This window comes from Pocillopora damicornis, chromosome 1 (genome assembly GCF_964200805.1).
Source record: "Pocillopora damicornis chromosome 1, jaPocDami1.2, whole genome shotgun sequence".
Lineage (NCBI taxonomy): Eukaryota > Metazoa > Cnidaria > Anthozoa > Scleractinia > Pocilloporidae > Pocillopora > Pocillopora damicornis.
In genome coordinates, this window is record NC_142670.1 from 38948669 (window position 1) to 38964561 (window position 15893).

The window sequence follows — 15893 nt, forward strand, 5'->3', positions numbered from 1 at the left end:
TCTTGCACTTTTTAGCTCACGTGTTGACTTGATTTCGTCTCATGACACTTCGAGTGTCTTCGACTTCCGTTTGGATCCGCACTATCGTGACCAAGTTTCAGGTGACAATAGCCATCCACTGAGAAAATATATCAACGTTATTTAATAATTGGAAGTGTAGCTTCACAACAATCCTACATAAGAGACTCCTGCTCCATGCAAGAGCCGATTTCAAACTCTTTTTTGCATTGAACAAGAAATTGGAATAGAAATATCACGTGTCCTCAAAGCAGGTGTAATACATTCTCTGTAAATTTTGGTCAAATCGACTTAAAAGGGTTACAAACATCTTCAAATTATTCTCAGGCGTCTTTTTGACACGCATTTGGTATAGAAAGGACAAGTCAAAGAGGGCGCCAAGTAAAGAGAGATGAAATTTATTTCACACACTTTATAGAACTCTACCCTAAAGAACTATCACTTACAGTTGACAGAAGTAACTAATTAAAGCAAGTGCAATACATGCTGAAAGAACGACATTTCTCATGAAGATTACTTTTTTTAATATGCAAAGCCTTGATCAAGCCCTCTAAATATGCCAAATATAAAAAATTTCTAGCATGAATGGTTAAATACCGTCAGAGGAGTTTCCTGTTGCCCTACCGATGGTTTTATCTACCTTCAGTCAAGTCGAAACCGCCGCAAGCCATCGATCGGCAACCATCACGCACTAGCACGCACCTATTTCTAATTATCACGTACGAGAGTGCAGTTTGCGTCAGTTTCATTCCATTGAACGTTCTGGGCTCAGAATAAAGAAATGGGAAGAGAAGAGAGAAAATACAGCTCTGATTCAAATTATCTAGCGTAAACCGTTCTGTCCAGCTTTTTTGTTTTGTTTTCAGGAATGAGTTAGGGCCTTAAAATTTTAACCAGCAGCAGTTAAAAGTCTAAGACGACCGTTTAAGATAGTCAACAATAAGTTAGGATTTTATATCCGCAAATTAAATGTCATCTAGGTCACTGCACAAAAACAACTGTGAAAAACTTCAGTCCTTGAAATGTTTTGAACTCATATTCACTGTTGCTGAAAGCGAAAGACTGCAACGGGGAAAGGAATTTATGTGACAAATAGCCAGAGGTCTCAGAGCAGCTGTGATCCTTTCGCTGTAATTATTCGTCAAATTTGAATTAATGTATCACAAATAAGTCCAACTTTTTTTAGAAGGGCATTCATTGAGAACAACTCTTGGATCTCTAGCGACAGGGAAAGTCAAAGACACTACAAAGTTAAGGTAGGTGCATTTAATTACACGTATTACAAACCTTCTACCTTCAAGGACAATCATTTGGTGTAAGCATCAAAATTACATCGTCTTTCATCATATTCCGATTGGAGTAGTCGCTAACTGAAGAAACTAAAGTAAATATAATAACCTGCTGAGAGAATATCATTTCTCATAAATGTTACTCGTATAATTCTGCAAAGTCTTGATCAGGCCCCCTTTAATATTCTAAATGAAAATTCTTAAAAAAGGACGAACTGTTTTAAAGTTAAGTTTCATTCTTGACGTGCTTGTGATATCTGAATTAGTTCAACTGCAGGTTAAACAAACGAATAAAGATACAGTATCCTTAAAAACAAGATTTGTGTTTCAGCCTCTAACTTTTTCCACAGTACCGGCTGGCACAAAATTGGACCGGTTTCAGTCTGTATACAAAGAAAGAGCTGCAATTGCGTACGTTGATCATAATGTGGCGGTGACAACAGTTATGATAGCCATGAAAACAAACTTTTCTGGAAACGACTCCTTCATCAACTGTTGGGTGTGCTCCGCCCATTCACCCCGGCAAGTCCGTTCCACATCTACGGTGCGGTAGACAGTGAGTAGGTATACTCGTTCCAGCCCCCGCTGAGAATCTGTACCAGTCTTCTGTCAAATGGTTGTCACATTTTCTGTCACCGCGACCAAAATCGTTGTGTCGATCGGAGTCATTCAGAATCTTGTGCTGATTGCATTCTGAGGGAACTAAAAATGAAAATATATTGGAATATTCAACCATGTGGCTTTATCAAAGGCGAAATGTTCTGATATATTATAAAAGATGGTGGAGGCGAGGACATTGGCAAAGAAAACATTTTTTTTTGGGGGGGGGGGGTGGAGGGAATTTGAAAAATGAAGGGTTCATGTTTCCTCATATTCAGAGTCGCTCAAAACCTTATACTGATGACGTTCTGAGATACTTGAACATTACAGGTCCTTCGAAACATTCATGCACCTGATGATATAAGGAGAGTAAAAATTTAAACAACTGTCTCGGAGAATAATTGTTCCAAAAGACAACAACAGTGAAGACAACAATATATCTGTTATTCCATTACTGCATCAATTAATCAAATAAATTCAAGAGGACCAGCAAAAAATATGCCACGATAATAAACGGTATTATACTGTAGAACAGGGCAAAAATACAGAGCAACACACGTTGATTTTTTCTTTCTTGCGTTTGTTAGGCTTGACTTGTAAAGAAATGAACTTTTACGCGCGACAGAGTTTTTAGTTAGTCACATAAAACACTCAAATGGTTTCGTTCGTGTTGTTTCGTCATTCGTGTACTCCTTATGCGATCGATATGATGCACAGATAAGGCCGTACGATATATTTCGAAATCTAAAATCGAATGAGTGAAATAATAGTGAGATAATAAATCCCTTATTCCATGGTTTAACATATAACACGAGACGACATTTTTCTCATTTCTCGTATTTTTCTAGACAACTTCTACATAAAATACCACACAAGTCGCAAAAACGACGGGCCGTCGTCGTCTCCAATGCAATGTGGAGAACGCACACGAAAGTAATTAACAGTAAACAGCTGTTACGAGCATATTGTCGGCTCTACATTTTAATCCCAGAATTCCCTTGTTTCAATTACATACATGACGTAATGTGACGATAGTGTCACACGACACTACAATCTTTAATTTACCTGGAGATGGACAGATGCTCTGTTTACGACTGAAACTGAAGCCTCCGTTTTCACCTGTCCACACTAAAAAGAAGCGTTTTAAAACGGTGCGTTTTCAAAAGACTCCACTTTTGAAACCGCTTTCGAAATTTCCCGTTTGTATCAAAGTATTCGGGCGTTTAAGTATGGATGACCGGCGAAAACACATCAAGAAGTATGCGTTTTCAAACAAAAACGCAGTAGTGTGACACGTGCCTAAATTTACCATGGTCTGTCTAATTATATGAAATAGTTATTTGTGCAAACTGAAAATGTGAGTTACCGTATTGACATAGAGGTCCAGTGAGGCCTGCAGCACAAGGAAGGTGATGTCTCTGACGGAAAAATACAAATGAAAATTGCACCATTAATTCACAAGTTTAAGTCTGTAACTGAAAATATCACAAACAAAATATGGTCTTCCCACCAGCTGGACAAATTTGTGTTTCCGAAGTGAAACCCTGATAAAGTAAAAACATGTAAAGGTTACGAAAGGTTTTAAAAAATGGACTAAGAAACGCGTGAAAGGAAATCAAGAGATTGAAAGGGATAGACTTAAAATTCTAAGTAAGCCGTTAGATACTGTAGAAAAACAATATGCAAAAAATCCCTCTCCGTCAAGTATTTATGGCAGCCATTTCCAGCTGCATTACAAAAATTGATAACAGGAAAACTTTCTAGCTTCTGATACGTTATGCAAGGCTTAAACTAAAGAACTATGTACCTTCACAAGCAAAGAGAATGTCACCCCTTTTTCATCATCAAGATTTGTTTTCTGATTGATGTATCCATATTTGTTTAGTTCACAAATTCCTTTCTTGTTCACCTCGGATGGCTCTCTGAAGTTTGTTGAAGTACACCAGGAGTTTCTGAGGCACCAGTGGTTGCATGACATAAGACTGGGCGATAGAAACTGTTTAACAACATGACCATTAAGCCGAGTATTTTCTCGCGTCGAGAGAGAGAGCCGAATTAGTACAACTGGCGTGTTTTGTAAACATTATTCCTTGAACAAGGATAAAAAAGACAATTTTCCTTTCACCCATTACTCGACAAAACATGCGCAAAATGAATCGTGACTTGAGGTGAATTCAAGAATATTTTTTAGTCCTTCACCAAGTAAAACTCAAGTTGAAATGCGAGGGGGTAATTTGTTGAATCCTGCTAAAAGGTGTTAACAATCTTACGTCTGGGAACATTAAGAGTGACGCTTGACCACATAGAGGCGTTTTAACCACAATATCCTTGACATGCAATGTTTTCAAATAAATGTATAAGTTTATTCATCCCACGTTTAAGTTTTGTATTCAGCTTCTTGTCGTCAAGCAGCGCTATTGTCTTTCAATTACGGTGATGTTTTTTCTCATCAAGTATTTTTCACAAAGAGACTCGAAAAAGCAAGAAGGAATGGAGTCTGTTATTTAGGAAGAGGATGATGGAGAGTTTAAAGGCATTTTGTAAACCTCTTTTTTAATAATAATAATAATAATAATAATAATAAAATGGTTACATTAATAAATAATGGGAATTTAGCAGTAGATATTCCACGAGGTGGCTCTTCTTTTCCACTGTTCCCATTTGAATTTAGAATGTTTGTTTTTATGGAGGAAGGAAAACCGGAGGACCCGGGGAAAAACTCTCGGAGCGACGACAAGAACCAACAACAAACTCAACCCACATGTCTAACATAACTTTATCATTATTTGTTTTATTCACAATACGAGACTCGTGATTTATTGAAGAACAAAACTAATTTCTGGCTCACGTCAACCCGTTGGGCCCCACACACGTCAGCTTTTATTATGGTTTTCGATGGCATCGTGAGTCAGAGCAATGCCATATCAAAAAAGTCATTATTTTTCTTCTGTGGCTCACTTCAGTAAGAAAACTGACCTTTTGTTTTGCTGACAGAAAACAACGGTTCGACAGCCAGCTCTTGCATGCCACCCGTTAAACGCTTTTGTTTGCTTATGTCTTCTTGTGAAATAGTCACCCACTGAGAAAATATATCAACGTTATTGAATAATTGGAAGTGTAGCTTCACAACAATCCTACATAAGAGACTCCTGCTCCATGCAAAAGCCGATTCCAAACTCTTGGCAATTTTTTGCATTTAATAAGAAATTGGAATAGAAATAGCACGTGTCCTCAAAGCAGGTGTGATACATTCTCTGTAAATTATGGTCAAATTGACTAAGAAGGGTTACAGACATGTTCAAATTATTCTAAGGGATTTTTTTGACAAGAATTCGGTTTACAAAGGACAAGTCAAAGAGGGCGCTTAGTGAACAAAGATGAAATTTATTTCACATACTTTAAAGAATTCTATCATAAAGAACTATCAATTTGTTTAGACATGAAAATTATGTCATGATAGATGATTAACTGATTGGGTCAACTGTAACTAAAGTAACTGGAGCAAAATATAATAAATGCTGAATGACATTTCTCATGATATTTACTCTTTTTATTATGTAAAGCCTTGATTAAGCCCTCTAAATATGCTAAATATATAAAGCTTTTCAATAATTAAATACCGCCAAAAGAGTTTCCTGTTGCCCTCTTTAGTTGAAAAAATTTGCGTCAAGTCGAAACTGCGAGGCATCGATCGCCAGCCATCACGCACTCACACGCACTTATTTCTACTTATCACGCACGAGAATGCAGTTTGCGTGAGGTTCATTCCATTGAAAGTTCTGGGCTTAGAATAAAGAAATGGGAAGAGAAGAGAGAAAATACAGCTCTGATTCAAACTATCGAGCGTAAACCGTTCTATTCAGCTTTTTTGTTTTGTTTTCAGGAATGCTTTAGAGCCTTGAAATTATACCTTGCGGCAGTTAAAAGTCTAAGATAGTCGTCTAAGACAGCCAACAATAAGTGAGGATTTTGTCTCCATAGTTTAAATGTCATTTAGGACAAACCGAAGTTTGTCCATAAACTTCTAACTTTCCCCACAGTACCGGCTATTACAATATGAAAGTGGTTTCAATCTGTATACAAAGAAAGAGCTGCAATTCCGTACGTTGATCGTAACGTTGCGGTAACAACAGTTGTCATAGCCACTAAAACAAACTTTTCTGGAAACGACTCCTTCATCAACTGTTGGGTGTGTTCCGTTCATCCACCCCGGCACGTCCGTTCCACATCTTTGGCCTTTTGAAATGCATTTTGTGGCTATGCTTGTTCCAGCCCCCGCCGAGAATCTGTACCAGTCTCCTATCAAATTTTTATCACATGTTTGGTTACCGCGACCAAAATCACTGTGTCGATCGGAGTCATTCAGAATCTTGTACTGATTGCATTCTGAGGGAGCTAAAAATGAAAATGTATTGGAATACTCAATCATTTGGCTTTATGAAAAGCGAAATGTTCTGATATCTCATAAAAGATGGCGAAAGCGAGGACATAGGCACCGAAACAATTTTTTGGGGGGTGGGGGTGGGGAGAATTTGCAAAAAAGATGGGTCTATATTTCCTTCAGATTCAGAGTCGCTCAAAACCTAGAACTGATGACGTTTTGAGATACTTGAACATTTAAGGTCCTTCGAAACAGTCCTACACCTGATGATATCAGGAAAGTAACGTTTTAACAACTACCTCGTAGACGGCACTGGGGAATAATTGTGCCAGAGGACAACAACGATGAAGACAACAATATATCTGTTATTCCATTACTGCATCAATTTATCAGATAAATTCATGAGGACGCGCGCAAAGTATGCCACGTTTATAGACGGTATTACATCGTAGAACAGGGCAAAAATACAGAGCAACAAACTTTGATTTTTCTTTTCTGCGTTTGTTAGGCTTGACTTGTGAAGAAACGAACTTGTACGCGCGACAGATGTTTTAGTTGGTCACATAGAACACTTTAATGGTTTCGTCCGTGTTGTTTCGTCTTTCGTGTACTCCTTCTGCGATCGATACGATACACAGAGAGGGCGTAGGATGTATTTCGCAAACTCAAATCAAAATATTAAAAAGTGAAATAATAGTGGAGTCATATATCCCTAATTCGATGGTGTAACATATAACACGAGAGGACATTTCGCTCGTTTCTCGTATTTTTCTACACAACTTTTACATAAAATACTACTCAACTCTCAAAACATCCGCTCGTACTTTAAGTTAAACCATTGAATAAGGTGTTACATGGGATTAGTTATTGCAAGATACCCCCAGTGACTTCAGAAACGGGTCTAATCAAAATTTGCCAGGAGATTATGTTCTTTTTTCGTTTTTTTCTTTTTTTTGGCAGTAATTGGTTTCTGTAGTGTCGCAGCTGACTATGGAATTAGGAACTATTCGTGCTCTCTCTTACGTCCTTGAGCTCTTGAGGTACCAGTGACAAATTCTTAGTTTTGTTAGATGTCAAAACATCGAAATGAAAGACTGATCAAAAATGAGCCAAAATAGTCATAGGCTGAAGAGGATAACTTGGATTTCAGATGGCGTTATCCCATTCCTTTCAAATATCTTACCTGTTTCGCATTTTAACCCAGTAAAGCCTGCAGCACAAAGGCAGCGGTACCCGTGTGGTAAAAACCCGGATTGACATGTCCCACCATTCATACAAGGCGTGGTTCCACATGAGTTCTGGGAAATGATAAATGGAAAAAAACATTCAAATCAGACTGAAGGAGACAGGAGGATTATGGGAAAGTACGAAAAGAATCTATGAACGTAATTCTTTCTGGAATGATAAAAGGTTAAGGTTTGCGAGCTGTAGCTCATAATTGCCATAGCTTTTGTCAGTTTCCCTCGAATGAAGCGACATGAAGAACTTCAGCTCTTCATCGGAATATGCTGATCTGAGAGTTTTAATCATTCATGTTCCTGGGTAGAGAGAGGCATGGTAATAGTAATGTGTCTTGCCCAAGAACATGACGACATAATTGGGCCAGGGCGTGAATCATCCGACTTGTGCTGATTGCATTGTCCGCATCAACGAGGAACTACAATATTGAACAGCTCTAATGAGACATCATTTAGCCCCTTTATAAAATTATATATGGTCCGACTGCTATGACTTTGTATCTGTTACTTTCATTGAAGGGAAACTTGTGTTGAAGTGACATCAGTTCTAGCCCTGAAACTGTCCTTTGAATAAAGCGAGAAGCCTTCATAGAAGGGGGCTTTTATGATAGTTCTATGATAGGGTACCAATGGGGTAGTGGCTTTTACGGCTAACGATAAAAACATTTTGGCCATTTTACGGCTAACTGTTGATAACTTCCATTATTATACATTAAACTATGAAAACTCTGATTGGACGACAGCATACATTCAATTACAATGACGAATAAAGTTGACATGACAACTTAATGTCTGCAGCAGAAATTGGGTTATTATGTCGATTTCAAAGTCTGCCTTGCCTCTAAGCCCCTCGTCCGCGTGGTGTTCTCAAAAAAAAAAAACCTAGAGAGAAGTGTTTTCTTTTCAGACTGTTATAAAAAGTGCATAATAAAACAATTATTTTAACAGGGAAAGTCTCTTTACGACTAACGATTAGAATTTGTCAATATTTACGCTTATTTTTATGGCTAAACTTTTTGGCCGCTTCACGGCTGACGGTTATCTCCAATGAGATCCTTTTTCTGGGTACAAAAAAAATTGTAAAATTATAGGAAACTTTTATATACCTCAGCTCCACGATAAATGAAATTCACTCTCGGCTTTAAATCATCCGGATGTTGTATGTCTGTCGAATTGTTTAATTCACAGACCTCATCTCCTGTTACTCTCTTTCCAAAGTTGTACGATACGCATGCGTTCTCCAGATAACACTGAACTCTGCACGAATGCTCAGAGTTTAAGGCAATTGTTCTTATGACGTGTTTTTCCAGCGCTGAGCCATCTTTGGCATCCAAAAACTGCAGTATTCGGCAATTATCTGCAATAAAAAGTATGTTTTGAAAATAAGACATCGATAAGACCTCGCTATCAATCGTTTAACGGCAGGTTGTTTCGTCTGGTTATAAATTATAACAGGATGTTGTTTCAGAAATCTGGAAGAAAAAACGGACTAGGAAAACGCATCGGCTGAGATATTCGCTGAGGGCAGAGGACACATTTTAGAAAATTGTCTCCGAAAGCCATCAGGGTTTTTTAATGTTGAGAAACTGCTTTAATGATGAAAACTGGAACTCGACTTATTGACATTTGAAAGGACCAAAATTACCATAAGAGTGACGTTCATCAACAAATAGACTAAAACAACCACGACTAATAAATAAGACAAAATATATTCATGCTTTTAATATGTGGAAACTCGAATTCGAAAAAAATATTCATTTTTTTTAAGCCGTAATCTCTTATCACATAATTCATGTAAATAATTCCATGATTTCAAATTTAAAGCGTCGTGACAAACCAACCATCCTTCACGAGAACAGATAAAATGTAAATTCCGCTTCAGCCATTTAAGAAATGACAAATCATTCCCGCATTATTTACGGAAGATGGAAGCTCTCCAAAGAGGCAGGGAAGCTGGGGAAAGCATGAACATTATACTCAACACAATTGTATAATTATCTCAATAATAACAAAAATGAATTTCACTTTTTGGTCACTCGGCAAAGGAAGAAAGAAGAATAAAGCATTGATCATTGAAATTTTTCTTTATGAAAACAGGACCAAACGTACAGAAATCTTCAACTTAGTGAAACATTTCGCTGATACAATCTATTTTTTAAACTCACCTTCCGAAGGAACCAAATAAATTGCAATCGTGAATAGGAAAAAAATGCTGATCAGTTGTTCCACCATAAGGAAAGATATCACTCCAAGTATCAGCAATAAAACTATTTAGCACAGTTCGTCACTGGTTTGAATTCTTTCTTGGCAAAATCGGAGCAGATTAGTTTGTCTCTCCAATACACGTCCCTTTGCACTCACTGAGGATATGCCGTGATGAAAATAGCTCTTTATGGTTAAGACAACTTGGTTTAGAGATGTCAGGTTTGCCGTGTTTTATCATTAATGGATGTTCGCTTTCCATGTGGGAGTTTAAAATTAGGTTTTCGCAATTGAATGGCAGCTCACGACATAGCTGTCACAAATTTCACAAAATGAAGAGAAAATTATACGAGAGCCATTGAATAATATTTAGAGGTTAATCTATTATAAAGGAAAAGGATTAAAGATAACAATCACCTCCTCTCGGCGAAAATGATGAATGAAATAATAGTCCAATCTGCATTTGGTGGCGCCGTATTAAGCAGTCATTTGTCAAAGTCACAAATATGTTTCTCCTTAATCACTGTAATAGTTTTCACCTCTATTTAGCGGTCACTTCTAGTAGGCGGTAGCGGTCACCCTTTACAAAGTCCTTTTTTTATCGTCCTCCACCTGTATATAACGGTTACTGAAAGCGGAACTGTTCCAGTAAAACTAAGAATAATCTTTTAAGTAATTTTGAATTCATGTTTCTCTCTTAAAATCAAAGTAAGCGGTATTTTCGAGCGAAATTCTGTACATTAAGTGGTCAATGATGTATTTAGCGGTCAACCCGCCATTCCTACTGTAAAAAATTTCGACCGTAAAAATTTCACTATTGAAAACTAGCTCAATAAATTGAAATAAGATATTCATTCTGAAGAGCTCGCTCCGAGATTTCCAAGCCCAAAATGGATCCCCAACAGAACAAAGGTCTGTATTTCTGCCTAATTCGAGACTATGTTTTTCCAGTTCAAACAATAGCTGCCTAATTAAACTTTCAAAGAATATCAGGTGAAGGCCGCTTATCTCGAGGTGGGTTTGAAGTCTAGCAGCCCAGCGGGAAGGTTTTCAGAGCGTTTACGACAACTAAGGATAAATGGAGTCAAAATTTTATTTAACAATATTGATAAACACAGAGGTCAAACGTTTGCGAATGTACGAACGTATTATCCATCATGCTTTTAGGCCATTGGAACCCAGTGGTATCAAGAAACTCTCGGAGTAACGACAGGAAGAAACAACAAACTCAACCCACATGTCTAATACGGGGTCACAACATAAAACTCATGATTTATTGAAGAACGCAACTCATTTCTAGCTAAAGTCAATTTATCCGGCCCCACACATGTCAGCTTTATTATGGTTTTCAACGGGATTGTAAGTCAGAGCAATGCCCCAAGGGCCATATCATAAAAGTCATTATTTTTCTTCTGTGGCTCACTTCAATTTAGCAAATTTAATCAAACTGACCCTTTGTTTTGCTGGCAGAAAACAACAGATCGACAGCCAGCCCTTTGCATGCCACCCGTTAAACGCTTTCGTTTGCTTATGTCTTCTTGTGAAATAGCCACCCACTGAGAAAATATATCAACGTTATTGAATAATTGGAATTGTAGCTTCACAACAATCCTACATAAGAGACTCCTGCTCCATGCATGAGCCGATTTCAAACTCTTGGCAATTTTTTGCATTTAACAAGAAATTGGAAAAGAAATGGCATGTGTCCTCAAAGCAGGTGTAATACATTCTCTGTAAATTATGGTCGAATTTACTGAAAAGGGTTAGAAACATCTAAATTACTCTCAGGCATTTTTTTGATAAGCATTCGATTTAGAAAGGACAAGTCAAAGAGGGCGCCAAGTGAAGAAAGATGAAAATTATTTCACACACCTTACAGAATTCTACCCTTACTAAACTATTACTTTGGGTCAACTTAAAATTGACAAAAGTGACTAGTTAAAGTAAGTACAATAAATGTCGAAAGAATGAAATTTCTCATGAAGATTAATTATTCTATTAATTATGCAAAGCCTTGATCAAGTCCTCTAAATATGCCAAGTATAAAACTTTTTCAATATGAATAATTAAATACCGTCAAAGGAGTTTCCTGTTGCCCTACCTATAGTTTTATTTATCTTTAGTCAGGTTGAAACCGCAAGCCATCGATCGCCAGCCATCACGCACTCGCATGCACTTACTCCTATTATAAAAATTATATCATGATACATGATTTACTGATTGGGTCAACTGTAAACTGAAGTAACTGGAGCAGATATAATACATGCTGAAAGAATGACATTTCTTATGATATTTACTCTTTTTATTATGCAAAGCCTTGATCAAGCCCTCTAAATGTGCTAAATATAAAAAGCTTTTCAATAATTAAATACCGCCAAAAGAGTTTCCTGTTGCCCTCTCTAGTTGTAAAGGCATCGATCGCCAGCCATCACGCACTCACACGCACTTATTTCTACTTATCACGCACGAGAATGCAATTTGCGTGAGGTTCATTCCATTGAAAGTTCTGGGCTTAGAATAAAGAAATGGGAAGAGAAGAGAGAAAATACAGCTCTGATTCAAACTATCGAGCGTAAACCGTTCTATTCAGCTTTTTTGTTTTGTTTTCAGGAATGCTTTAGAGCCTTGAAATTATACCTTGCGGCAGTTAAAAGTCTAAGATAGTCGTCTAAGACAGCCAACAATAAGTGAGGATTTTGTCTCCATAGTTTAAATGTCATTTAGGGCAAACCGAAGTTTGTCCATAAACTTCTAACTTTTCCCACAGTACCGGCTATTACAATATGAAAGTGGTTTCAGTCTGTATACAAAGAAAGAGCTGCAATTCCGTAAGTTGATCATAACGTTGTGGTAACAACAGTAGCGATAGCCACTAAAACAAACTTTTCTGGAAACGACTCCTTCATCAACTGTTGGGTGTGCTCCGTCCATCCACCCCGGAAAGTCCGTTCCACATCTTTGGCCTTTTGACATGCATTTTGTGGCTATGCTTGTTCCAGCCCCCGCCGAGAATCTGTACCAGTCTGTCAAATTTCTATCACATTTTTTGCCGCGACCAGAATCTTGTACTGATTGCATTCTGAGGCAGCTAAAAATGAAAATATATTGGAATACTCAAGCATGCGGCTTTATCAAAGGCGAAATGTTCTGATATGTCATAAAAGATGGTGGAGGCGAGGACATGGGCACCAAAACATTTTTTTTTTTTTTTGGGGGGGGGGGGGGGAATGGAGGGAATTTGAAAAATGATGGGTTCATATTTTCTCATATTCAGAGTCGCTCAAAACCTTGTACTGATGACGTTCTGAGATACTTGAACATTAAAGGTCCTTCAAAACATTCATGCACCTGATGATATAAGGAGTGTAAAAATTTAAACAACTGTCTCGGAGAATAATTGTGCCAAAGGACAACAGTAAAGACAACAATATATCTGTTATTCCATTACTGCATCAATTAATCAAATAAATTCAAGAGGACCCGCAGAAAATATGCCACGATAATAAACGGTATTATACTGTAGACAGGGCAAAAATACGGAGCAACACACGTTGATTTTTTCTTTCTTGCGTTTGTTAAGCTTGACTTGTAAAGAAGTGAACTTTTACGCGCGACAGAGTTTTTAGTTGGTCACATAAAACACTCAAATGGTTTCGTTCGTGTTGTTTTCGATCGATATGATGCACAGATAAGGCCGTACGATATATTTCGCAATCTAAAATCGAATGAGTGAAATAATAGTGAGATAATAAATCCCTTATTCGATGATTTAACTTATAACACGAGAGGACATTTTTCTCATTTCTGGTATTTTTCTACACAACTTCTAAGTAAAATACCACACAAGTCGCAAAAACGACGGGCCGTCCTCGTCTCCAATGCAATGTGGAGAACGCACATGAAAGTAATTAACAGTAAACAGCCGTTACGAGCATATTGTCGGCTCTAAATTTTAATCCCAGAATTCCCTTGTTTCAATTACATGCATGACGTAAAGTGACAATAGTGTCACACGACACTACAATCCTTAATAGACCTGGAGATGGACAGATGCTCCGTTTACGACTGAAACCGAAGCCTCTGTTTTCACCTGTCCACACTAAAAAGAAGCGTTTTAAAACGGTGCGTTTTCAAAAGACTCCACTTTTGAAACCGCTTTCGAAATTTCCCGTTTGTATTAAAGTATTCGGGCGTTTAAGTATGGATGACCGGCGAAAACACGTCAAAAAGTATGCGTTTTCAAACAAAAACGCAGTAGTGTGGCACGGGCCTAAATTTACCGTGGTCTGTCTAATTATATGAAATAGTTATTTGTGCAAACTGAAAATGTGAGTTACCGTATTGACATAGAGGTCCAGCGAGGCCTGCAGCACAAGGAGGTTGATGTCTCTGACGGAAAAAATACAAATGAAAATTGCACCATTAATTCACAAGTTTAAGTCTGTAGCTGAAAATATCACAAACAAAATATGATCTTCCCACCAGCTGGACAAATTTGTGTTTCCGAAGTGAAACCCTGTTGAAGTAAAAACATGTAAAGATTACAGTTTTTAAATTTGGACTAAAACACGTAAAGAGAAACCAAGTTTAAAGGTTTAACGGTTGAACAGGACAGACTTAGAATTCTTAGTAAACCGTCACATACCCCCCCAAAAAAAGACAATATCCAAAAAATCCCCAGTCCGTCAAGTATTCACGGCAGCCATTTCCAGCAGCATTACAAAAATTGATAAAAGGAAACCTTCCAGCTTCTGATGGGTTATGCAAGGCTTAAATTAAAGAACTATGTACCTTCACGAGCAAACAGAATGTCACCCCTTTTTCATCATCAAGGTTTGTATTCTGATCGACGTATCCATGTTTGTTTAGTTCGCAAGTTCCTTTCTTTTTCACCTCGGATAGCTCTCTGGAGTTTGTTGAAGTACACCACGAGTTTCTGAGGCACCAATGATTGCATGACATAAAACTGGGAGATTGAAACTGTTTAACGACATGACCATTAAGCCGAGTATTTTCTCGCGTCTTAAAGAGAGCCGAATTAGTAGAAGTGACGTGTTTTGGAAACATTATTCCTAGAACAAGGATCAAAAAGACATTTTTCGCTGCACCCATTACTCGACGAACACGCACAAAGTCAATCGTGACTTAGAGTAAAACTCAAGAATCCTTTTTCTTCCTTCCTAAGCAAAACTCAAGTTGAAATGCGAGGGGGCAATTCGTCGATTCCTGCTAACAGGTGTTCACCATCCTACGTCTGGGAAAATTAAGAGAGACATTTGACCACATAGAGGCGTTTTAATTACAATATCCTTGACATGCACTATTTTCAAATGAATAATTAAGTTTATTCATTCCACGTTTAAATTTTGTATTCAGCTTCTTGTCGTCAGGCAGCGCTATTGTGTTTCAATTACAGTAAATGTTTTTCTCGTCAAGTGCATTTCACAAAGAGACTCGAGAAAGCAAGAAGGAATGAAAGCAAGAACCAACAACAAACTCAACCCACATGTCTAATATCACTTTATCATTATTTGTGCTAGTCAAAACACGAGACTCATGATTTATTGAAGAACGCAACTCATTTTTGGCTCACATCAACCCATCCGGCCCCAACTTTTTATATTTGGCGTATTTAGATGGCTTGATCAAGGCTCTGCATGCTAAAAAGAGTAGTCTTTATGAGAAATGTGAATAGTGAAGAACGCAACTCATTTTTAGCTCAAATCAACCCATCCGGCCCCACACACGTCAGCTTTATTATGGTTTTCAATGGGATTGTGAGTCAGAGCAATGCCCCAAGGACCATATCATAATAGTCATTATTTTTCTTCTGCGGCTCACTTCAGTTTAGCAAATTTAATCAAACTGACCCTTTGTTTTGCTGGTAGAAAACAACAGTTCGACAGCCAGCTCTTTGCATGTCACCCGTTAAATGCCTTTCTTTGTTCATGTCTTCTTGTGAAATAGCCATCCACTGAGAAAATATGTAAATATGTCAACTATGGGCGGCCGTCACCACCAAAAATACAAGGATGTCAAATAGATCAGCAAATACAAAGATGGTGTAAGGATCAGCTGCAGGATAGCATATAGCTAATAAAGGAATGGCATGGCCAAATTATAGACAGTCTAGTTTTCCTTCGTGAAACAGAACACCCTAAACAT

General features: G+C 37.8%; 2 protein-coding genes and 1 long non-coding RNA gene across 4 annotated transcripts in view; all 3 read right to left on the bottom strand.

The window, feature by feature from the left end:
• Window positions 1–404: 404 nt before the first annotated feature.
• Window positions 405–4194, bottom strand: LOC149053764 (oncoprotein-induced transcript 3 protein-like). The gene is made up of 3 exons (XM_089211570.1): window positions 3715–4194; window positions 3274–3325; window positions 405–2009 (listed from the first exon to the last, which is right to left on the bottom strand). The coding sequence occupies exons 1-3, from the start codon at window positions 3883–3885 to the stop codon at window positions 1822–1824; spliced, it is 411 nt and encodes a 136-aa protein (XP_089067696.1). The 5' UTR covers window positions 3886–4194; the 3' UTR covers window positions 405–1821.
• Window positions 4195–5270: 1076 nt separating this feature from the next.
• The window catches only part of LOC149053765 (oncoprotein-induced transcript 3 protein-like), a 32789-nt gene continuing 22166 nt past the window's right edge, over window positions 5271–15893 (bottom strand). Inside the window, exons 1-4 of one of the 2 annotated variants that reach the window (XM_089211190.1) lie at window positions 9692–9973; window positions 8633–8883; window positions 7472–7586; window positions 5271–6302 (exon numbers count right to left, since the gene is read on the bottom strand). In XM_089211190.1, coding sequence (XP_089067316.1) covers window positions 5932–6302; window positions 7472–7586; window positions 8633–8883; window positions 9692–9758 — 804 coding nt within the window. In that variant the 5' untranslated portion in view covers window positions 9759–9973 and the 3' untranslated portion in view covers window positions 5271–5931. Of the gene's footprint in view, window positions 6303–7471; window positions 7587–8632; window positions 8884–9691; window positions 9974–15893 lie in introns of those variants that run through there. The other variant, XM_089211188.1, reaches the window with a different exon arrangement.
• Window positions 15010–15727, bottom strand: LOC149053766 (uncharacterized). The gene is made up of 2 exons (XR_016188225.1): window positions 15472–15727; window positions 15010–15341 (listed from the first exon to the last, which is right to left on the bottom strand). It is a non-coding gene; the product is annotated as an uncharacterized LOC149053766 (long non-coding RNA).

Bases quoted from the DNA above. Each gene is read 5' to 3' on its own strand.
- LOC149053764 (XM_089211570.1), bottom strand. From the start codon at position 3,885: ATGTCATGCAACCACTGGTGCCTCAGAAACTCCTGGTGTACTTCAACA. The intron at 3,326-3,714 runs GTACATAGTTCT...TTTTTCCGTCAG, and splicing joins CATTCTCTTTGCTTGTGAAG to AGACATCACCTTCCTTGTGC. The intron at 2,010-3,273 runs GTAACTCACATT...TTTCATTTTTAG, and splicing joins TGGACCTCTATGTCAATACG to TTCCCTCAGAATGCAATCAG.